This window comes from Pongo pygmaeus, chromosome X (genome assembly GCF_028885625.2).
Source record: "Pongo pygmaeus isolate AG05252 chromosome X, NHGRI_mPonPyg2-v2.0_pri, whole genome shotgun sequence".
In the NCBI taxonomy this organism is placed as follows: domain Eukaryota; kingdom Metazoa; phylum Chordata; class Mammalia; order Primates; family Hominidae; genus Pongo; species Pongo pygmaeus.
Window position 1 is genome coordinate 139,002,846 of NC_072396.2, and position 24,263 is coordinate 139,027,108.

General features: G+C 42.8%; 1 protein-coding gene and 1 long non-coding RNA gene across 5 annotated transcripts in view; one reads left to right on the plus strand and one right to left on the minus strand.

Annotated features, from left to right (window-relative positions):
- The first annotated feature begins 206 nt into the window (after positions 1-206).
- LOC129025103 (uncharacterized) lies at positions 207-10,921 on the plus strand. Of its 2 annotated transcripts, none has more exons than XR_008497173.2 (3): positions 207-783; positions 8,876-8,993; positions 9,890-10,921. It is a non-coding gene; the product is annotated as an uncharacterized LOC129025103 (long non-coding RNA). The 2 variants fall into 2 exon arrangements; XR_010125346.1 differs by having other exon boundaries at positions 207-762; positions 9,890-10,918.
- A 5,455-nt stretch (positions 10,922-16,376) lies between these two features.
- PLAC1 (placenta enriched 1) overlaps positions 16,377-24,263 on the minus strand; it is a 196,070-nt gene continuing 188,183 nt past the window's right edge. For 2 of the 3 annotated variants that reach the window (XM_063660247.1, XM_063660246.1), the window contains exon 3: positions 16,575-17,279. In XM_063660247.1, the coding sequence (XP_063516317.1) occupies positions 16,583-17,221 (639 nt within the window). In that variant the 5' untranslated portion in view covers positions 17,222-17,279 and the 3' untranslated portion in view covers positions 16,575-16,582. Of the gene's footprint in view, positions 17,280-24,263 lie in introns of all 3 variants that reach the window. The other variant, XM_054471931.2, reaches the window with a different exon arrangement.

Sequence of the window (24,263 nt, forward strand, 5' to 3'; positions counted from 1 at the left end):
CGGGACTTGGGAGACGGCGAGGTTGCGGGGCGCGAGGTGCTGGGCACGGAGCTACAGGGACGGAGAACCGAGAGCCGGGGTCGCAGCGCGGAGGGGGCGCTGGCTGCTGCCGAAGCTCGGAGAGCGGCGTGGCGGAGGCGGAGCGGAGCCGAGCGAGGGGCCAGACGGAGCGCTCCCTTGGAGGCGAGCGGCGCAGCCGGCGGAGAGGCTCCCGGAGCCGCCCTAGAAAAAGCCGGCTCGGGGGGCGTGGCCACGCGCTGCTGGCGCTCCCCGCCCCCCGGTGGCCCCGCTCGGCTCCGGGGCCCGGGGGCGGAAGGGGGGAGGGGAGGAGAGGAGCTGTAGGGAAGGGGGTTGTGCAGGCGCTCGACGCCGCAGCCTTGGCCCGCTGCGGGGGAGGGCCGAGAAGGGCACTGGGCGCCCAGAGTAACCAACACCGAGACGAATAGCGAGGGCTCGGGGAGAAAAAACGGAGGATGGCAAACGGCAAAGCCAAGGGCACGAGGTAGCGCAGCGCGCACCCAGAGGCTCCTGGGACGGACACCACCCCACGCTCACGGGTCCTCTGGTGGTGTCCTTTGAGCTGCCGGGACGGCGCAAGGTGGCTGAGCGAGGCTTTTTGCTCGGTGCTTACAGGGAGTACCTGAGATGGTTTGGGAAAGGAAACAGGGGGTCTCAGACTGCTTGGGTGCAGCGCTCTCCCCATGCGTTTGAGTGCAGATCTGTCGAGACGCCCCAGCCCTCGCCACCCCACCAAGCTCTCAGGTAGAGAGGCCCCGGGACAGGGTGAGCCCCATAGTCCTTTGGTGGGCATAACACACAGGGAGGAGCAATTGTTTACACATGTGCCCAGTACAAGAAGGGAAACTGATATTTAAGACTGAAGTGGGGAAACGGGAGGGAAAGGAGTCCTTATCCTGGATGTTAGACGCTATTAGGGACCATGCTATTTTGTATTTGTGAGAATGATATTGAAGGTAAGGAGGTCCTTATCCTTGAAGATGCATGCTGAAGTGTACAGAAGTGAAATGTCACGATGTCTGCAGTTTTCAAATGATGCAGCTAACATACGCACACATTATGAGAGAACAGAAAGGAAGCAAGTATTGCAATATGTTAACAGTTGTTGCATCCTGTTGGGGGTGGGGGGTAAACAGACGCTCGTTGTACCGTTCTTTCAACTTTCCTAAATATTTGCAAAATGCCATAATGAAAATTTTGGAAGAGTTCCCTTATAAAATAGTGCCTGAATGCTAAGAAAATGAACGCGGCTTCTTTTCCTTTCCCTGTCCCGGGTGGGACAAATCTGCGAGCAAGCAGGGCTCAAGGCCAGCGGGGTCTGGACGGGAAGAGCAATGGGTAGAGCCGGCCTGCAGCTGCCATAGCCCTGGGCAGGCCAGGAGGGGCCATCGGAGCCTCGAGGCAGATGGGCTGCCGGGCGCAAAGCTATGCGGAGGAGCAGCCGAGCGCGTTGGCCCCGGGGGCGGTGCGGGGTGGGGACTTCCTGGCGGCTCTGAGCAACCCCTAGTCCGACTCAGACTCGGTGGGCTCGGCTGTGCCACGGATGAGCAAAGAAACCCGCGGGCCGCGGGAACTGAGCCGCGCGCCTGCAGCCGTCGCCACGGCGGCCCGCGGCCTTCCCCCGCATTCCCCGAGGGAGGCCGTAGTTGTCGCGGCCTGCAGACAGCGCGTGGGGTAGCCCAGAACCGGGTGCGGGCGCTGGGGGAAAAAAAAATTAGGTGCCGAAAGAAAGCAGCAACACACGCGCGCGCACACACACACGAAATCAGTTTACAAAAATAAAACCGCGGAATCTGCCGTGCTCGGCGCCCGAGTTTGAGCTACTTAACTCTCGCATGCATTTTACTGTGATATTTCTGTAGAGCTGATGGAAAATCTGAAATGTTTTTGCAAGGGCGATCTCGCAGACCCAAGGCGTTGCAAGCGTTGCGCAGCCTTTCGCTGGCGTCTGCGGCTCTTTTCCGGGACGCGAGGAGGGAAAATAGTGTCTTCCAGGGTCTGCAAAGCTGTTTTGAAAAGTTAACCAAAAAGGTTTTAAAGAGCGAGATTTTCTTTTCAGGAAAGGTTTTTAAAACGGCTGATACTCGTCCAGTTTTGGTGGGCGCTAAAAAGTCTTATTACTAAGCTACAAGTTTCCCTGTTAAGATTTTCAAAACCCCTCGTGGACAGGGCTGAAAGTTTGCCGGGCTGTGAGACGTGACTGAACACGCTTCTAAATCCTCAGATAGATCATTTATAAAGCTCTGGTGCCCTTGGGATGAAAGGCTTCGCTGGGTTTTTAAGGCTTGCCCTCGTGGGTAAATTTGCTTGGGTTGCTACACGTAAGCATTCATTTCCCCACGTAAATTAGTAAAAGGGCAGAAGATTCCAGCGACATAAGATAAAAGTTGAGTTTATGGCATGTTCTCTAAAGACAAATTGCAACAGCTTTCTTTATTAAACTCCTTTTGCTACCTCAGCAAATTGGAGAGCCAGTTGAATATTGATGAATTCTTTGAGGGTGAGTAATATTGCTACAGGCCGGAGAAAGTAAGGGAGGACAAGCTTAAGCATTTACTCAAGTGAACAACCTTCAAATGTTTTTCAACTATCATGTCTCAAGGATTTTCTTAGAACCTTTGAAGCAAACCCTGATTCTGCAAATGGCTTCTTATTTGGTAGGCCCTTCCCAACCTGACAAAACTTACAGGATATAAATTGCCCTAAGAAGTGGTGAGAAACTTACCCTAGCATTGGAAACAGGCACAGCCCACCATCTGGGGTATTAGGGGGGCCGCCAACTGGTAGTCAGGCAACTTCTCACGGGGCAACTAGGAACCTGAAATGAAAATTGCACACCATCTATTTTTTTTTTTGGTCCCTTCTGAAATATTGTTTCAAGGCAGCTGTTTTCAGGAAAATAGCACATATTTTCCTTTCTTTTTGTTCCATGAAACGTTCGGAAATTATATTGATAAGGAATAATCATAGTCAGCCGAGGGAGCAATAGCTTTGAAGGCTCTGAAGGCACAGCTGAGAAAAATAAATTAGCTCTAGACTAGAGATATTCAGCAAGGAAGTTATGCATAACATGGTATTTGGCATAAATTTTGGAAAATGTTTTCTGGAAAGCAACTGTGAATGAATCTTGGGAAATAGATACTGGAGAATCAAGTTGCATTAAAACTTATTTTTTGTAAATTACAAAGAAGATTTCTAGAACCTTCCATTTTTATTTTTACTAGAAATGCTGTTTAAGATTGTGTTTTTAATGAAGGCCTTGAGTTAGGGAAACAAGACTTTCCTTATGTTGTAAATATCCAGAAGTCTTTAGAGAGATAAAATCAGGACAGAGTTACAAATTTAACAGAAAGAAAACAACTGGAATTGTGTTATGAAGCTTCTATTGTGTTTTTTTGTAAAGGCTTTTTTTCATGGTTCAAGCAGTGGCTAGCAGTGAGTAGTAACTGTATACTATAATATATAATGTAGGAATGCTTGTCCTACTCTCAGATTAAACAAAAAAGGCAGTGTCCTTTGGTAATTTTTATTTGATTTTATGAAATTAGTTATAAAAATAGTTATTTGCAAAACTCAGAACTTTGGGAGAAAAACTCTAATCTTAACTTCTCCTACCCCCATGATCCCATCAGGAAAAAGTGGAATGAATTAGTAAATTTTTCCTTTCTGCCAAAGAGAAACTTAGTAAGTCATTGGTACCTGTTGCTTTTGATTTCTAGATCTCTTTTCCCTCCTCAAAGACTCAGAATCACTGCCTTCAGTGCTGCCTGAATTTCTTCTTTAAACCAGGCTTTTTTTTTTTTTTTTTTCTGGGTGTGTACTATTATTGTCTTAATTATTCCTGGATTTTTGCCCGTTAAATCAAAGACTGTCTCAGATGACGGCAATGATTGGAACTTTTTGCTAAGGAGGGCGAGAATGAAGGGGTGTAGGACAGTCTCAGTGTCTCTTTACACCGTGCTGGCCCTATAGTGCAACCTGTAAGTGGGCAGGACTTGCTGTCCTTTGCACAGAGCGTGAACTGACAGAGCAAAATGTAATGACAGGAGCATGGAGACCAAAAACCCATCTCTTGTAGGTGTGGTGGCCATAATGGGGGTTCAAGTATAGTACTAGGCTAGATTTAGTCACTTGCTTTCACCATAAAATTATGGTAATCAGTTTCACCTCACACTTCTAGCACTTTCCTCGAACTTCAGCTACTTATGAAAAAGAGAAAAGAAAAACCCCAATATATCAGTGTCAACTTGTCAAATGCAGTCTTATTGAGGGAAACTGAAGTGCCTTTGGAAGGCACTTCATTGATATCAAAAAAATTGAAACAAACAAACAAAACACCAACCAGCACCAAGGATATCCTGTAAAAGCACAGAGCTCTGCTTTGTGATGTCTGAATGACATCGCTTTTGGGATCTTGTTATGTGAAAAGAAAACACTCCTGGGGGCAAATAATATCTTGCTGGGTAGAAAGAATAGGAGGGAACAACAAATTGAAGAGTGCTAAGGGATGCTATCCTTGTTTAAAACTAAGATGCAGCTGGAGTGTTTTCCAAAGCATGAAATACGTTGTTGAAATAGCAGAGAGAAAGTGAATGTGCATATCTGAAATGTTTACATGAGAGATGGTAACACGGCATCATCCAGAACTGAACTCACTCGTGGTTGCCATTCTTTCCCCTGAACCTCCGTTTGCATTTTTAAAAATAAAACTTAAGAGATAGAGTGTCAATTCGCGGGACATGGTGGTGGATGCCTGTAATCCCAGCTACTCGGGAGGCTGAGGCAGGAGAATCGCTTGAACCTGGGAGGTGGAGGTTGTAGTGAACCGAGATCGCACCACTGCACTCCAGCTTGGACAAGACTCTGTCAAACAAACAAACAAACAGCGATAGAGTGTCTAGGACTGATGGATAAATGTCATTTCTTTTGCTTCCTGTTTCTTAAAATTATTCTTGGGCTTACGATCGGGTGGGATTTTGCAGTTCATGACCAGAGTAAGCTCCAGTCCTCCGTATAGAAGAGGAAATAGAAATCCAGATCCTGTTTTTAATTTTAGCATTTGTCCTAAACCCAGGGCTTCTTTAGTCCAGAGTCCCCAGGAATGCCTATGCCATAGGCAGGGAAGAGTGAAAATGAGAGTAGGGTGGAGAGCAAGGGCCAGGGCAGAAGAGAGAAAGAAGATGAAAGAAGAGAAAAAAAAAAAAAAAGTCCTTCTCCTCTGTCCCTACTACCTGTCCTCAAGTTCAGAGTCTCCACTTGCCACCATGATGTCATCAAGGTGACCTTCTCAGGCCCCCCCACTGATCTCTCAGTTGAGTTCTGCTCCTCTCCCAGTGGTTCACGGAGTTCTGCTGGGAAAACACAATTCTGGTCATATTAATCCTCAGCACAAAAGGCAGATGACTAAAAAGCTTAACTCCTTAATGTGGCATTCAAGGCGTTCTACAATCTGGCTCCAATCTGCACTTCTGCTAGCATCTCCTACCCTCCAGCCACACCTTCTTTATGTGTTTATGCTGGATACCCCTGTTCCTCCCATTTCCACATCCTTCTTAGGCCCAGCTCAAATGCCACCTCTTCTTTGAAGCCTTCTCAGATGGCCTCAGAGTTGGAGTTAACTGCCTCTGTCCTGTCCTGTCACGGCACTTTAATGGACTTAGTTGTTCTGAAATTCTCTTCCTAGCAGACAGTAAGCTCCTAGAGGGTAGGGACATGTCTGTCTATAGGTATCTTCTCAGCGCTTTGCACACTAATTTGCATCTGTTGATGTCCAATGCATATTTGTTTTTTTGTTTTGTTTTTGTTTGTTTTTTGAGATAGAATCTTACTCTGTCGCCCAGCCTGGAGTACAGTGGTGCCATCTCAGCTCACTGCAAACTCCGCCTCCCAGGTTCAAGCAATTATCATGCCTCCCAAATAGCTGTGATTACAGGCATGCGCCACCATGCTCAGCTAATTTTTGTATTTTTAGTAGAAACGGGGTTTCACCATGTTGACCAGGCTGGTCTCAAACTCCTGACCTCAAGTGATTCACCTGCCTTGGCCTCCCAAAGTGCTGAGATTACAGGCATGAGCCACTGTGCCCAGCCAAGTTAGAAAGAAATCCAATACATATTTGTTAAGTGAACGTATACCTGAGAAGAGAAAAAAGGAACCGGAAGAAGTGAGAACAAGGTGCTGTGTTGGTGGTAAAGATGATGGCTAACATCCTCAAGAGTTGGCTTAGGCACCATTTGGTGTTCTTGGTGCTGACCAAGGGTTGTTGAGCTCATATCTAACATGTTGGCTTCACAAACATCCATCTGGGACTGACACTTGGAACACATCCTCTGGAATAATATAGAATTAATTTGCTTTTAAATTAGCTGCTCAGTACTATAAACTCTCTCCTGAAAATCTATCACCATCATTTTATACTTTTAAGCTTCAAGCTGATCCTTGAAGGGAAGGTGGAATTTGGATGGAATGGGCAAAACAGCATTTTCAGAGGCCAGGAGGCGGAGAACTGAAAGGAGATGGACCTAGTTGGACAGAGCGTTTCTACTGGGGAATTAGAGACTGGGCTGGACAAGTAGGGTGATGTCAGATTATTAGGGGGTGGGGAGGCAGGCGCGGTGGCTCACGCCTGTAATCCCAGCACTTTGGGAGGCCGAGGCGGGTGGATTGCTTGAGGCCAAGAGTTCAAGACCAGCCTGGCCAACATGGTGAAAACCCGTCTCTACTAAAAAATACAAAAACTAGCCGGGCATGGTGGCATGTGCCTGTAATCCCAGCTACTTGGGAGGCTGAGGCAGGAGAATGGAGAGTAGCTTAAACCCAAGGGGCAGAGGTTGCAGTGAGTGGAGATCGTGCCACTGCACTCCAGCCTGGGTGACTGAGACTCTGTCTCAAAAAAAAAAAAAAAAAAAAAGAGGCTGGGCATGGTGGCTCACGCCTGTAATCCCAGCACTTTTGGAGGCCAAGGCAGGTGGATCACGAGGTCAGGAGTTCAAGACCATCCTGACCAAGATGATGAAACCCCGTCTGTACTAAAAATACAAAAATTAGCTGGGTGTGGTGGCAGGCGTCTGTAGGAGTCTGAGACAGAGAACTGTTTGAACCCGGGCAGCAGAGGTTGCAGTGAGCCGAGATTGCGCCACTGTGCTTTAGCCTGGGCGACAGACTGAGACTCTGTCTCAAAAAAAAACAAAAAAAAAACAAAAAAAAAAACCATTATGGGGGGTCTGGAAGTAAGCAGAGGAGTTGTGACTTTAGTCAGGATAGTATAGAGCCTTTTTTTTTTTTTTTTTTTGGTGTGATGCTTTTAAAGGGGCAGGGGTGTGATGTAATGAAAGCCGTGTTTTTTTTAACAGATTCACCTGGCTTATATGGTATAACCCTATGAACTACAAACTATGGTAAACCTAGGACTATTTGAATAATTAGAATATCCCATTCTCCTTGCCACACTGGAGTGAACTTTCTTATTTGAGAAGATAAAGAGTGGAAAAATACTATTTATCATATGCCTATTATGTATCAGGAGATGTACTGGATTCTTCCCCCACCCCAGGTATTCCCTCCCTCTCTCCCCCTTCCCTCTCTCCCTCCCTCTCTCACACACCTGCACTCGCACACACCAGAAATCCCAACTAGGACTTGATTTTAATTGACCTTTAAAGTTAAATCAGTTTTTTGTTAAATTACTCATACAAAGCATGCTATGAAATACCAGTAAATATCAGGTTAAAAATTAACTGAAAGACAGAAACTTACTATTGTGTGCTGATTTGATGGAACAGAGGAGTGAAAATATAGTACGCACCTTCTGGATTGAAACTGTGGTTTTCGTTTTTGTTTTTGTTTTTTGGTAGTGGCAGAGCTTCAAACTGGAGAATGTTCTTTTTCATGCGCAGTTTTTAAAAATTGTCATTAAATATTTTCACGAAGTTAAAACAACATTGAAAGTAACTTGGGCAACTTAGATATTCCCTGTACTTGCTGTAACTCAAATACCAAAACATATTTAGAGTTTAGGTGCATCTATCATGCGAGGCGTGTGATTTCTTTACCTGGGTGAAGCGAAAGAAAGTTAAATCGATGAAATATGAAATGAAAATGAGAATCAATTTGTAGAATGAACCATAAAAGAACGAGATTTTTGAAGAGATTATTTTATTTTGATTGCAGATTGTAAATTATCACAGGGAGTTGCTGTAGGAATGACATTGAGGCTTACTTTTGGGTCAATTTGTTCCTGTCCTGACCCACCCTTGGCAGTGAAGAGAGCTAGAATTTCTCTAACTCCATAGAAACCAGTCTTACTGTTGCTTTAGGACTCAATTCTCTCCCTACACTGGGCTTCCTTTAGTGCTTTGTTATGTAAATACAGCTTCAAAAATAGAATAAATATTCTGTAGGCATTACTTGGAAAACGAGCTTTTATTTTAAAGATGTGTGCTTATTTAAGTTGCAGACAGAGCTTTAAAAAGCTCTTGATAGAAAGAAATATATTTGGCGAAGAGTCAAAAATTTTAAAGTAACTTTAAAAGGTGAATAATTTACATCTGTATGGTGTTTACATAATAGGGTGTGTATGACAAAGCCAAAACAACATTGAAAATAACCTGAGCAATTTAAATATTCTTCCTAGTAACTGTAAAATAAAAGTGCCTTTGAATGGTACATTCCCTGGCAGGAAATTTTTTTCATGTTCCCAGGTGGCAAGGATTCTTTCATGTTCCCTTATATTTGAAAACTGGTATTAGCATTTACTTCTCGGACTCAGACCAATTCCCCCTTACCTGTCAGAGAACATCTAGCAATAAATGCTGACAAAGCTACATGGCAAAGGGCAAACCTGTCACTTCCCTTTCAGAAACCTGTTTATGCACCCTCCTGCAATCCCACCACCTGCCCAGGCCAAGTGAGCCCCTCTCCGCTACTGGTGTTTCATAATGCTGGGAGCTACTTTGATTTCATGCATTGCCCTTCAGGTAAGCCACAGGAACCTCACCACTGGCCACGCCAGATGGTTGTGAATTGGATAAGAACAAAGAAAAACGGAAGTAGCAAGTGGTGGGGAGTTTAGTGTACTATATGACTTACTCATATGCAAGTCAATAAGCAAAGTCCCCTGCCTCTTGTCCCTGGATGCTGGATAATAATAAATATAAATATACATAATATATATGCGTACATATATACATGCGTGCACACACACACAAACACACATTACCTGGATCCCCCACCTCCTCACCCCACTCTGAAAAACTTTAGAGTATCGTTGGCCTGATCAGAATTACATTACATTAGAGGATTGTTGAAAGAGTTCATATTACTGCTAATGTGGGGAACATAATTAGAACCAACGTTAGCGCCTCTACCCAGTATCATCATTGCTATTATTTTATTTACATCTTATGCTTTTTTCCTTTGGCTTTAACTGTCTTCATCAATCTCTTACTATAAAAATAAATAAAAGCTTCCTATGGAATGATTTTCACCAATCAGTCAAGTCCTGTAACTTGTTTTCCTTGAAGAGGGAAAATATAACTGATGGACACAAGGAAACAGCAGTGGCATAGCATGTCCTTTTCCACCCAGTCTGTGTTTTGACATCAGTTGTATTTACACACATAAACTGAAGAACGTTGCATTTGTGGAGTTTGCCAGTGTGATAAGATTGAAGGGGTGGTAGGCAGCCTCTACGCTGGTCCCCACTGATCCCTGCCTTCTGGTGTTCCCACTCTTCTGTAATCCCTCCTAGCATGTGCGCTGGACCTAGAGACTCTTCTAACAAGTAGAATATGGCAGAAGCCATGGGATGTCACTTCTGTGGCTTCTAACTTGGGCCTTTTGTCATCCCCTTCCCCTTCTCTCTCTTCATCAGCTGCCATGTTATGAGGACACTTGGACAGCCTATGGAGAAAGCTACAGGAGAGGAACTGAGGTCTCCTGCTATCAGCCACTTGAGTGAGCATGGGAGTGGATTCTCCAAACTCCAGTTAAGACTTGAGCTGTCCACAGTGGCAGCCACCAGCGTGACTGCAACTTACGAGAGGCACTGAGCCAGAGGCACTCAGCTAAGTCGTACACAGTTTCCTGACCCGTAAAACCTGTGACACAATGAAGGTTTGTTGTTTTTGGGGTAATCCGTTATTCAGCAATAGATAACAAATACAGAAGGCTTGTAATTGTATAACCAACGTGAGTTTATAAGCGGATATCTGACCTCATTTGTTTTCTCCTGAAAAAGTTATAGAAAAATCACAAGACTGCAAGTCACTCTCTCTCTTTCTCTCTTTTGTGGGGGAATAAACAAGTATAATTACAATTTCTAAACCTATTGTTTTATTCTCAAATATAATTACAATTTAAACAGGATATTGTAGAGCTCCATCATAGGGATTAACACTAATTAGAATTAAAGAACATTTTTGTGAAAGTCAGCTTTTTTTTTTTTTTAATAAACACTCGTCCCTTGATAATGTATTTCTTTTTCATAAAATTAAAAAAAGATTGTGGGTAGGTAGTAGGTGTATATATTTATGTGGTACATGAGATGTTTTGATACAGGCATGACGTGTAATAATCACATCATGGAAGATGGCGTATCCATCCCCTCAAGCATGTATCCTTTGTGTTACAAACAATCCAGTTACACTCTTTTTGTTATTTAAAAATGTACAATTAAATTATTATTGGCTATAGTCATCCTGTTGTGCTATCAAATATTAGGTCTTATTCATTATTTTAACTATTTTTTTGTACCTATTTATCATCCCCATCCCCAGTTCCCTCCCACCACCCACCCCACTACCCTTCCCAGCCTCTGGTAACCATCCTTCTACTCTCTAGCTCCACGAGCTCAATTGTTTTGATTTTTAGCTCTCACAAATAAATGAGAACATGTAATGTTTGCCTTCTGTTCCTGACTTATTTCACTTAACATAATGACCTCTAGTTCCCTCCATGTTGTTGCAAATGACATGATCTGGTAATGTATTTCTCATAAACGTGTGTATGTGTGTGTGTGTGTGCTTAATTTAATGCTTGACTAAGCCTTCATTACTGGTGAAGGAGGGACGGGTGTCTTTCTGTGCATCTCCAAAGTGGGCTATAGGTTCAAAGTAGTGAGAAAAGACTTTTTGCCCTTAACATTTACATATACTTTACACAGTTTTCTAAAAAACCTGGTTGGCTACTTTCAGGCTACGAGAATAAAAATTTAAACGTTACTTTGAGTTTCCTTTTATGGGTGAAAAATCTCACTATGGCCCTAAGTTTTAAATATTTGACAAGCAATTATCATAACAAACGGTTTCAGACATTTTTGTCTTTCCCAGAGATTGAAAGGTGAAAATGTTCATTTCTTTTGTTGGCAATGAAGCATTTCATTTTATTATCACAAATATGATTAACACTGTTATGGATTTTTATAAATCATGTCATCTTAAAAATTAAAGAACGTTACCACAATAAAGGAGAAAAACACTCTTTTGAAGTGGCATTTCAAAAGGCAAATGAATTAGTCAATTTGAAATGCAGTTTTTTCACAAGGTGTTTTTATCTTCCCATCTTTAGAATGGCTCCTTTAGCTTATGGACTCCCACACCCTTTCTCAGTACCAGTCAGTCAGTCACCTGGGTTGACCATCTATGGGGTACCTTCACCAAGTAATGGAAAAGCAAGGCAAAACAAACAAACAGGCTGGGTGCGGTGGCTCATGCCTGTAATCCCAGCACTTTGGGAGGCCAAGGCAGGTGGATCACGAAGTCAGGAGATTGAGACCATCCTGGCTAACACAGTGAAACCTCGTCTCTACTAAAAATACAAAAAATTAGCCGGGCATGGTGGCATGTGCTTGTAGTTCCAGCTACTCGGGAGGCTAAGGCAGGAGAATCACTTGAATCCGGGAGGCGGAGGCTGCAGTGAGCCGAGATCATGCCACTGCACTCTAGCCTGGGTGACAGAGTGAGACTCCGTCTCAAAAAAAAAGAAAAAAAAGAAAAAAAAAGCAAGGCAAAACAAACAGGAAACAGCCCCCACCCTGCACCACTCAAGAAATACACAATCGAATTGAGAAGATCAAACATGCACCTGAAATGTTTGAAGAACACTTTTTTCTGAGCAATGATATGTCCAAGCCAACAAGTGAAGATTACTATTGAATTTTGAAAAATTATGCCCGATTATCCTGAGACATTAACCCATGCAAAATACGATCCTTGACCACAATGTTTCTTTGCATCTTTTTTTTTTTCTTGAGACGGGGTCTCTGTGTCACCCAGGTTGAAGTGCAGTGGCACAATCTTGGCTCACTGCAACCTCCACCTCCTGGGCTCCAGCAATCCTCCCACCTCAGCCTCCCAAATAGCTGGGACTACAGGCATGCAATGCACCACCACGCTCGGCTTATTTTTTTTTTTTTTTCGTATTTTTGGTACAAAAATGTAAAAATACAGGCTGGTCTTGAACTCCTGAGCTCAAGTGATCTTCCCGCCTCGGCCTCCCAAAGTGCTGGGATTACAGGCATGAGCCACCATGCCTGGCCTGCATCTTTGTTCTTACTGCTTCCCTTGCCTAGGATGCCCTCCCCCTACATCTTCACCTGATTCAATTCTACCTGTCACTTCAGGTCCAATTCAAAGGCTCCCAATTCTGTGAAGCCTGTGCTTACTCCCTCTTGGCTTATCTGTTGTACTAGAGGCTATAGTCTACCCAACTCTCCTCCCTAGAATTTCATGAGTCATATTTCTTCCGTATCTCTGATCACTTCTCTTCTATCTATTTTGATGACTGTTCTTCTCCTGCCCTTTTCCTAACAATGCCATAAGGATTGAGTATTAGAGAATTCTCTTTCCTGCACTCATGTAATTTCCCCCAAGGCTTTATCTCCCAGTAATTACATTTCTCGAGCTGATTCCTGGATATATCTACTGGGATGTCACTGTCATCTCAAACTCAACATGTCCAACCTAGATTCATCTTCCCGCCATCCTCTACCATCACCCCAATTTCCTTACTTAAATCCAGGGCTTACCATGTCTTCTGAGCTTCTAGGGCTCTTGATGGTAACATCTTCTTTGAGTCAGTATCTTCTTTTTCACGTATATCCAGTCAGACAAATCAGAACATAGCTTAAGTCTTGTCCTCCATGAAACCTGTCTCTCTGCTCTAAGGCCAGGAGCTTTCTACGCTCCAAATTCAATTTCTCTCTTAATCGTGAATGAGGCTTATATAGACATTTAACTGTTTCCTGTAGGCTAGAATGAATGAAGTCCTGTTGTTCTTCACTTGAAATGGGTCTCATTTTCTTCTCTTCCTATCCTTCAACTCCTTCTCCCATCTGCTGTCCGTGTCTCCTCTCACCTAGGTTAAAGCCATAGCCCCCTAAGCGGCCTCCCTCCAACACAGTGCACTTGTCCACCCTGTTCCAGGGGTTATGCCCACAAAGAATACTCTTCATCCTCTTCTCTGCTTAGCCAAGTCCTCCTCATCTTTTAACAGTGGGATCATTGCCTACCTCTACCAAGAAACCTTCCTGGATCTTCTAGTCCACATGGAAGTCTCTCTTCTCTGGGAGTGAGTGTTGAGCATAGAGGGGAAAGTGGACTGTGGCGCTAGACAAACCTGGGTTTGAGTTCCAGTGATGTCATTTCCTAATGGTACAATCTCCACTTCTCTGAGCCTCAGTTTCCTCATCTATAAAACAGAGAAAATCATTTTCATTTTGTAGAGCTGTTGTGAGGATTAAATGAGATCATGTATTATGTGTCTGAAACATAGTAACTCCTGTTATTACCATGGAGGTCTTGAGTCTTTTCTAAGGCTGATACATTATGCAACTTCAGGGAAAGTCTCTGTGAATATCACCCTTGCAGTTGTGAAATGCTCAACTTGCACCTCGTAGCCCAAGTCTAATGTATCTAGTATTGATTGTTTGCAAAGTTGCTTGCCTGTGTTTTGGTATTAAACAATTTGTTAGCTTCTGAAGAGAGGATGGGGGAGGGATGTGCTAGCTTTCTTGTACACAGTCTCATATACCACTCATGCTCTAGCCCCATCACTCACCACCATCACTGCCCCGCTACACTACCTCCGCTACACTTGCACTTTCTTTGATGACCTCAGCCCAAGTCCTCACGTCTATGCACAGGCACATTCTCTGGACTGGAGTAGCCTCTATAGCCTCTATCTCTGTAGGCCTCTTTACTTGTCTCCCTTACCCAAATTAGACTGTGTCAGTCTTGTTCCCCATTGCATCCCCAGCATCTAACATAGTGCTTGGTGCATAAGACAGGCCCAATAAACATTTGTTGCATGAATACACTGTTTTCAGGGATTATTACTTAGTTTTCCTTAAGAAGAGGCAGGGGATTTTTAAATCTAACCGCTGTTTCTTCAACTACCATGACTGAATTTCTAAATCTACTCACCTACTGAAGCACTTTGCCTATATTAAATGTGCAAACATTGTGTCAACATTGTGTAATTTTAATTAATTTATCTTCGAGACAGGGTTTCTGTCATCCAGGCTGGAGTGCAATGGCATGATCATGGCTCACTGCAGCCTTGACCTCCCAAGCTTAAGTGATCCTCCTGCCTCAGCCTCCGGAGTAGCTGGGACTTCAGGCACACATCACCATGCCCGGCTAATTTTAAAAATTTTTTGTAGAGATGAGGTCTCACTGTGTTCCTCAGGCTGGGCTCAAACTCCTTGGCTCAAGCAGTCCTCCTGCTTTGGTCTCACAATATGTTGAGATTACAGGTGTGAACCACTGTGCCTGGCCAAATTAATTTATTTTTAATGACAATAAAAATTATATATATATGTATATATGGTGTACAATATGATGTTTTGAAATAGTCTACTTATTAATAGGTATGTGGCTTTGGGCAAGTATCTTAATCACTCTGTGCTTCAGTTTCCTTATTTATAAAATAGATATGAGAAGAGTAGTTCTCTCACAGGTTGTAGTGAAGATTAAATGAGATGCTTTTACTATCTGGAATGTGTTCTCTCCAGATCATCCCAGGACTGGCTCCTTCTTCACATTCAAGACTCAGTTGAAATGACAAGTCTTCAGAGGCCTTCCCTAAATACTCTGGTCCCTTCTCCAGTTTATCTCATATCACTTTATTTTAGTTCTCCATAGCATTTGTTGCAGTCTGAATATTTATTTATTTATTTATTTTCTGTGTGACCTCAATTTTTCTGAGTCCCTTTTTTTTTTTTTCTTGAAATGGAGTCTCACTCTGTCACCCAGGCTGCAGTGCAATGGCGTGATCTTGGCTCACTGCAACCTCTACCTCCTGGGTGCAAGCGATTCTTCTGCCTCAGCCTCCTGAGTAGCTGGGGCTACAGGTGCCCACCACCATGCCCGGCTAATTTTTGTATTTTTAGTAGAGATGGGGTTTTACCATATTGGCCAGGCTGGTCTCGAACTCCTGACCGCAGGTGATCTGCCCACCTCGGCCTCCCAAAGTGCTGAGATTACAGGCATAAGCCACCATGCCTGGACTTTTTTTTTTTTTTTTTAGACGGAGTTTTGTTCTGTTGCCCAGGCTGGAGTGCAATGGCATGATCTTGTCTCACGGCAGCCTCCGCCTCCCAGGTTCAAGCAATTCTCCTGCCTCAGCCTCCCAAGTAGCCGGAATTACAGGCGCCCACCACCACGCCCAGCTAATTTTCATATTTTTAGTAGAGACGGGGTTTCACCATGTTAGCCAGGCTTGTCACGAACTCCTGACCTCAGGTGATCCACCTGCCTCAGCCTCCCAAAGTGCTAGGATTACAGGCATGAGCCACCACTCCTGGCCTCAATAATAAATTTCGGTTGAACAATTCACTTACTCTTACTCCTCCCTTTCTCTCTTACTCCTCCACTTTCTGTCTTACCCCTTTGAGAAAGCTAATAGCCAAACTTTAGCAAAAATTTTCTGATCATAGATGTTGGGGGAGAAAAACTCCTTTCAAAGCACTATCAGTCTGTGGCTAAAGCATAAGCTCCGGCTCTCGGCATCAGGAATTTACCATCTAGCTGGTGGGTAGTGACGTGAGTTTTTCTTAGAACCATTGATGGTTTATAAATCACCAGTGCAACCTATGCGTTTTGTGGATAAAAAGTGACACAGTTGTAGATTGAACTAAGAAACGATGTGGCTGAGTACTAAGTTAGTGGTGCAGAGTGTAAGGGAAATGGGGATATAGACAGAGGGTCAATTGCAGAAGGCTTTCTTAGAGGAACTTGACAGAGAGGGAAGTCATCCTAGAGAGAAGGGACCAGGCACCAATGTTTGCACACCACTTAGAACAATGCCTGGCCCATACTGAAAATGAGGTTTGTGTTTATTAAATAAAAATGCCCAACATATTTTTATGCGATCAGAATTTTATTTTATTTTTTGTTTACACATGAATATAAAAATATAGAAAAAGGCTTAATTCATGAAGTTGCTATAGGTTGCTCTTTCTCAAAAGTGCTCACATGAGGGTCACAAGAGCACTTATTTGTCAGACATTTGTACACTATATACTAATTCTAGAAATAGCATCTTCAGGAGACCCCAAACCTGAGGATCACATGGACCCAATCATATCATCTGCGTGAAGAGACCAATCCTCAGAAATATCAAGAAAGTGAGATGGCTGCAGAGGTTGAGCCTCCTCAGCCCCTGCTTGGTGACAAGGGACCTGGGTATGCTCTTCTTCATTGAAGACACAAGGTGGACAATCGCAGTTGGGCCTTTGGCTGGACTGTGACAAGCTGAACACCTCGTAGCATTTCTCATCCTTCTGGGCTGTGGCCCTGCTCTTGCTGGCTACTCTCATGGAGCAGGGCTTGGTGAGCCATGGGGACTTTTGGGGGGCAGCACATGATACTGGGATCACAAACTTAGATGGCGTGCCCTTAGAAGAGTAGTGTATCTCAGTGCTGTAGATAACCATGTCCTGAGAGACAGCTTTGGCCCTGATGCCACATTCAGTAACACGGTAGGTGAACTGGTAGGCGTGTGGCTGAACATGGTTTGGGGGGCAACCCAGGCCCAAGTGTAGCTCATGAAAGTGTACACACACATCGTTGTTTAGCATGAAGGGGTGCACTGTGACCATGAACCAGTCTATGGAGCACAGCACAGTCATTGGACTTTGTCCTGAACCGGCTGAAAACGCAGAGGTGAGGAGGATCATCACTCCTATGAACTTAAAAACTTTCATCCCTGCAGCCAATCAGATAATGAACCACAGGAAACAGGAAGCCGTCCAGTGAGGATTTCTAGAGCACACAAAAACACAAGAGGCAAGTCATCTTATTTTCTATTGAAAGTTCAAACATGATATATTTTTTAAGCAAAAGGCTGTTCCTAAAGCATTAAGAAGAGGAAAACACTCAATTTGAGAGAGAACTGAACTTTAATTCCATTGTTGGAACTCACGTGTTTATGGACGATTACAATGGCTTTTTAAAGTGACTTTCCCATGCTGTTCTAGTATAAAACACACATCCCTAATATGTAGAACAACAGTTTACACTGATCAGGAGTGGCATCCTTTTGTGTTTAACCTCAAGACGAACCCAAAACAGAACAGTTTTTGTGTCAAACGTTGAATAAAGAGATAGGAGATAGAGTTTAATTCAAGATGGCAATACTTGCCTCTTTAGGGGCCTCCATGTCCTCTCATAGGCCATACTAATGAACCCTTCCCTATTGCTTTTTTGTTGTTGTTACAACAGATTTGATGAAATAAAAACCTACGAAGGAATTGTGGTTTATTCTTAACAACCAGATATTGAAATTTTGCCGAGTGGCTTACTTAAAATGATCAAACGAATGCTTCATAAACTCTGGCAGTAGCATCATAAGTCATTATGACCAATAGAGTCTCTGATAAATTCTTTGGGACACCTTGTAAAATACTAAAATTGCGGAAACATAAAAACATGCTGGTTTTTAATTTTACATTTTTCAATGCATAGTACACATGAAAACTACCGTAAAAATCTTATATTAAAGAAAGGGGCGGCTTATGCCCATAATCCCAGCATTCTAGGAAGCCGGGGTGGGAGAACTGCTTGAGCCCAGAAGTTCAAGAGCAGCCCGGGCAACATAGTGAGAGCCTGTCTCTATAAAACAATACAAAAAACTAGCTGAGTGTGGTGGTGCATGCCTGTAGTATGAGCTACTTGGGAGGCTGAGGTGGGAGGATCACTTGAGCGTTGGAGGTTAAGGCTATAGTGAGCCAAGAGCGTGCCACTGCACTCCAGCCTGGGCAACAGAGAGAGAGACTCTGTCTCAAAAAAAAAAAAAAAAAAAAAAAGGAAGAAAGAAAGAAAAGAAAGGAAAGAAAGAGAAAGAGGGAGGGAGAGAGGGAGAGAGGGAGGATTGAGTTTGTACTTTACACATTGATTAACAAGATATCTCCTAAAATCTTTGCATTACATCTTTTATTTTCTCTAGCTTTTTATTGTTTTCTTTTGCCATAGGAAGCTCTGTGGCCACTTCCTAGTCCTATTGCTTCTAGCTCTCAAAGAGTGACAGGCAGACCAGTGAGGAGAAAAAGCAGTGCTAGGAATAAGTATCTAAAACATGCTATCAGAAGGAGGTAACAGATGAAGAAAGAAGAAAGCAAGAGCAACATCATCCAATGTTTTCCAACTCAACTTTCATTTTACAAGTGAAAATGACATAAATCACATAGTAAAGTACCTAAAGTTTGGAAGGAAATGTACATGCATATAGGGATTCACTTTTGTTCCCTGCTGAGATAAGTAACCCCTGCACAAATTCATTCTTTGACTAATATTTGTTGAATGCCTACTATGTGCATAGCAATGGGCCAAAAAATGTCCCAAGACATTTCTCTCCTCTCTTTTTCCCCAGTTGCAAAAATGCAGCTCTTTCTCTTCCCTTGATAGTGACAAATTTGCTGCATTGTTTAATGGAAACCATGACACAGGAGCCCGCTAGAAAAACGCACTGGCCTGGATGAAATGTTTTGTTTCTGATTGGTACAGAATGGTCTCACTGTCTTTCACTCTGCCATTAATGATTCCTCATTTTCTCAGGGGTGTTGTGGGTGTAAAAGAGAAGACCCACAGGTCTGCCAGGCTCCTTCCTTTCCTCTTTGTTCCTTCTGAAATGTCTCTCCTGGGACAACTTTTTTGGGGTTTTTTCACAAAGCAAAAGTAGAAGCAGCAGCAACAAACAAACAAACAAAAGCCTACCCCCTTTCTCTCCCCCGCACCAAAAATCCCCAAAACAAACAAAAAGGAAACAATAATAACAACACTAATAAGTACATTCTGATGTGAGCTGGTCCTGGATGACTCAACAGTTAAGTAAAGAAACCACCTGCTCTGGAATACTGCATAACATTTGCTGAGGTGCCTTTTGGAAGCTGAGATAATCACCCCATTGCTACAGTACTACTGTCTTGGTCTATAGAAGACCACCTTGTCCTAAATGTGCTTTAGGTGGGTTTTCTTTCCCTTCCTGCCTCTCTCTTTTTCTCTCTCTCCTTCTTTCCTTCTTTCTTTAACATCATCCCACAACCTGGGCCTAATTGCCCTGAATGAAAACCTCCTCCTTACGTAGTTCTGGACTAGGCCAAGGAAACAACTGTTTTTGTTCAAACCCCAAAATTAACACCCAAGTTTAAGGCTACTCTTTTCCAGAGAGCTAAGCCATCCATTTCCTCCCGCTCCCTCAAGCATCTTTCCTGTACTCCTTCTCCTCCTTCCCCAAAGATAATCCAAATATAATTATAAAATGTCTAGAATTTCTGAGAAATGAGACTGTTGTCCCTCAAGCAATCATTTTAGACTACCTCACTTCCCACCCCCACACATTCACTTCTTGTATTATGTTGCACTGAGTCAGTCTCAAAGGAAGGGGCTCAATAACGTCATTGAGTTTAGGGGTTCATTTAGTACAAGTCTCCAAATGTGAACACGGCGGAATCTGTTTCCTCTGACTTTCGTAAAGCCAAGAACAGCTCACCATGTGATAGGAGAAATAAACGAAGATGACTAGGCATGTGACAGCATACCCTTGAGCTCAGATAAAGCTTAAAGAGGAGGTCACTGAGACCCAGGTTTAAGGTTGCTCATCTCTAAGGGGAGAGAAAGGAGATTAGGGGGAAAGCAGAATGTACTTTCTAATGAGCTTGCGAATGCCTAGCTCATTGGCACACTTTGAGACTTACTCCTCCTTGCTGAGAACAGATCCTCAAAGCAGGGCAGCCTCCCTTCTCCTGCTACCTGCAATTCCTAGGGAAGGGTAGAGTAGTGTGTGTGTGTGTGTGTGTGTGTGTGTGTGTGTGTGTGTGTGTGTGTTGGGGGACGGTTATTATTATTATTGTTATTATTTAAGATGGAGTCTCGCTCTGTTGTCCAGGCTGGAGTGCAGTGGCATGACCTCGGCTCACTGCAACCTCCACCCGAGTTCAAGCGATTCTTCTGCCTCAGCCTCCCGAGTAGCTGGGACTACAGGCAGGCACCCGCCACCATGCCCTGCTAATTTTTGTATTTTTAGTAGAGACAGGGTTTCACCATGTTGGCCAGGCTGCTCTAGAACTCCTGACCTCAGGTGATCCGCCTGCCTTGGCCTCCCTAAGTGCTCAGATTACAGGATTACAGGCGTGAGCCACCACACCCGGCAGGGGGGATGGTTATAAGTCATTCACAACACAGTGTGAATTCATCAGCTGACTTTTCTAACACCTTGCTGAGATGTGCTGGAAGGATGGGATCCCGAACAAGGGAGGGAGAAAGTGGGCTCTGGTTATGGGGGCAGAGGGAAAAGAAGGCTGAGGGGTTAGAGATGGGAAGGAGATGCCAGAAGAGAGGGCTGTGTGGGGGTGCCCAGCTGAAGGTATTTTTAGCCATCATGCGGGCCATGCACAGTATCCCAGGAGCTGTGGGCAGAATTCTATTTAAAGTCTTTAGAACTCTTTAGAGCTGACGTGGAGTTGGGGACTGGGGAAGAAATAAATGCGAAGAAGGGAGCACTTATTTTGGGACTACTGTCCAGCTTCTTGGGGAGGCCTCTGGGCTGAGAAAAAAAGCAGTCTCAGGGTCTCTATTACCGTACCCCATTTTGACTCAATTGCAAATTAGCCTTGCAACATGCCCGAAGCAATGAGCTTAGATGCATTTGTATAGCCAAGTAGGGCTCAGCTGTTGGTACACAGCGTCCTGAACTGAGCTATAGAGAGGTCAGGCAAACCCGGAGCTTCTAATAACACCTGGATGCAAAATGTTTGCTTTCCTTGAAGCTACAGAGTACAAGTAGCTTTCTGTTTTTTTGTAAATGGAGTTTATGCATATACATTTCCCACTGGCTCCTTTAACAGAGTTTTCCTCTTTCCCTTTTTTTCAAGAACTCCCTAATAAGCCTTAATAAATTTTCTACATTAAAAAATCATAAAACGTTTCATTTTGGGAATATAAACTATATTTCCTTTCTTCCCCCATAAACACATATGCTCTTTTAATTAAGTACAGAAAAATGCCAGTGTTTATGTTTAAGAGCTATCTATATCAGTCACTGACAGTGATACAATCTGATTAGCAAAGCCAGACTGAGATCTTGTAGTACTTGTGAAACCAAGACAGCCCTTTTCTTCTTATAGACAGGAAGAGAATGGATTGGCCAAAACAAAAAAAGGAAAGAGGAAGAAGAGCTGCCACTTAACTCCCTATCGTTAAATTTGTTATGCTGAAAATGTTGCTTATAAAGTTCAGCAGTTGTTTTGTGTTTAAATTGACAAATAAAAATTGTATATATTTATGGGACACAGTGTTCTATGTATACATGTAACAATGATCTATGTTTACATTGTGGAATGATTATTTTAGATCAAGCTGATTAACATGACCATTGCCTTATTAAGAAGTGGAAAGTAGAATGGTGGTTGTTGGGGTGGAGTGGAAGGGGTAAGGGGAGATACTGGTCAAAAAGTAAAAAGTTGCAGTTAGACAGGAGGAATAAGTTCTAGTGATCTATTGCACAGAATGGTGAGTTCAGCTAATAATAATGTATTGTATATTTCAAAATGGCTAAGAGGGTAGATTTTAAATGTTCTTACCATGAGCTCTATTTCTTAATGTTTTATAATAAAGAGATTGAATATTGGTCTAAGCACAGAGCATTTTTAATCTCAGGACCCGAAAAAAACCCTTTTAAAAAGAGACAAAAGCTGAAGTCCAAATTAGTTTTGTGACATTAGAGAGTGAATTGAGAAGTGTAAGAGAAATCGCTTTGAAAGCAGACAGGATTTTTTGCCTCCCCATCTCCTCTGATGTCGTTAGAGACACGTATGAACTCTTTGCATGAAGAATGGGAAAGGGAATTAGCTAAACATTTCCACATCTGGTTTTGGAACGGTTTGGAAAAAGAATTCACTCCATAGGCTCCTGGAAGCTTTTTGGGTCGGCAGTTATTTATTTTTAAAATTCAGTATACTCGTGACAGCATAGTTATCATTTGTATATTGTTTTCCCAGAAACTTGTTGTCAAAACAAAAGGAAACAGCAGGGAAAAGGAAACTCCAAAGCAGCATGCAATTATCTCAGGGAAATGTAACTGTCAGGGCTTTGATTTGCAGCAAAGTTTGCTCACTCTCTTGCAGCTGATTTAAAGAAAAATGAATCTGAGTCAGAAGAAAGATTCTTTTACAAGACAAGAACGGAAAAAAAGGAATCCTAACACTTTGTGGGCGCTTTAGTTTAAACATTCAAGCAGTCACATTCTGACTGTGCCCTGCAAACTATCTCAAGTTTTGAGAGCCTTTTAAAATGGAGGTTCTTTTTAAAGCCCAGTTTTAAGGAATTAGTTGGTTCACTGCTCTCAAAGAAAGCGACAATTGTGATTAATACTAATGATGTTGAAAGTACATTAAAGTGAGTTAGAAAATTAAATAACTGCTTTTGTAGAATTTACATTAATTTTAAAGACGCTGAGACCGGTTCAGTTTTCCAACCTCATGAAGCACAGTGTTAAAGTAACCGCACATTATTCATCATTTTGTGTGGAAGAAGAATTATGAACTGCTAATGCTTAACAATGTCCATTTTCTCAGCAGAGAAAAACACCTTGACCGAACCCTTAAAAAGGCTTCATTAAAATTAAACTAAAAAGCAGCCATTAAAAATTTATTTCTGATTCTAAAACTAACTGCAGAAAAATTGGGTGCTGTCGAAAAGAAAAAAGAAGGAAACACCCTTTTCAACCCCCAAATAACCATTGTTAAATTTTGTATATATTTCTAATTGGGGGGGAAAGTATATGTCCACATATATGATTCAAAGTTATCTCGGGGGAAAAAAAGTCAAGGCTTTTTGAAAGCTGTTTTTAATTTTTGACATTGAATTTTAAAGCAATCAAAGCATTATTTTTGTTTGGGCCATCTGGTTTTGTTCTTATAATCTGTTAAGCTATCAAGCATAGTTTAAATGTCATGGTTCATCTCATACACAAATAAAGGTTGCGAAATAAATAAGAATCCAAGCTCCTTGTAAGAGAGAAATTTCCGCTGGGTCGCAAATTTGGTTACTAAAAGGTGAGTAGTCCAATGTGAAATCAAACCATAATAAGGCTACACAACAAGGGTAAACCATGCCCTGACTGAACATAAATATTCCTAAATAAATACAGAAAGCCATACTTTAGAGGAAATTGCAAAGATCAGGTCATGGGAACTCCTCCCCTTTTGTGCAGAGAAGCTGAGTTGGTTGAATTTTAAACTTGAACAAAGAGATGTATTTCATAATTTCCATGAAGTGTGAGGGACATCCCAAATGTATGCCCCTAATTCAGTTTATGTTTTAACTTAACAATTTATTTGAGTTTGATTTTTTTCAGAAAACTACACCCTTTTCCACAAAGCCCCAGAGTCCCTTCTCATTTTAAAAGACAAGGTAGGTTTGTGTCTGTGCAGACCTCTCAACTCCACGGCAGCCACAGCCACATTTTTAACCCATTAGTAGTCTCTGGGAGTCTGCCAAAACCAGATAAAGGCCCATTTGCCTGAGGTGATCTGAAATCATCAGAAGGCAGAGGATTGAATCAGATGTTCCTTCAAGGGCTTCACCACCTCTTTGATACACCTGTGTCAATAAATGAGGGCTCTAGATGGCTTCCAAAAATGGTCAGGCATATTCCTGTCTCCCTTTCAAAATTGGGATTTTTGAGTACAGGTTTTCTTAAAGTGAGGTGCATGCATATGGCCCTTAGGTGTGGCCTGAGTCCAAAATAAA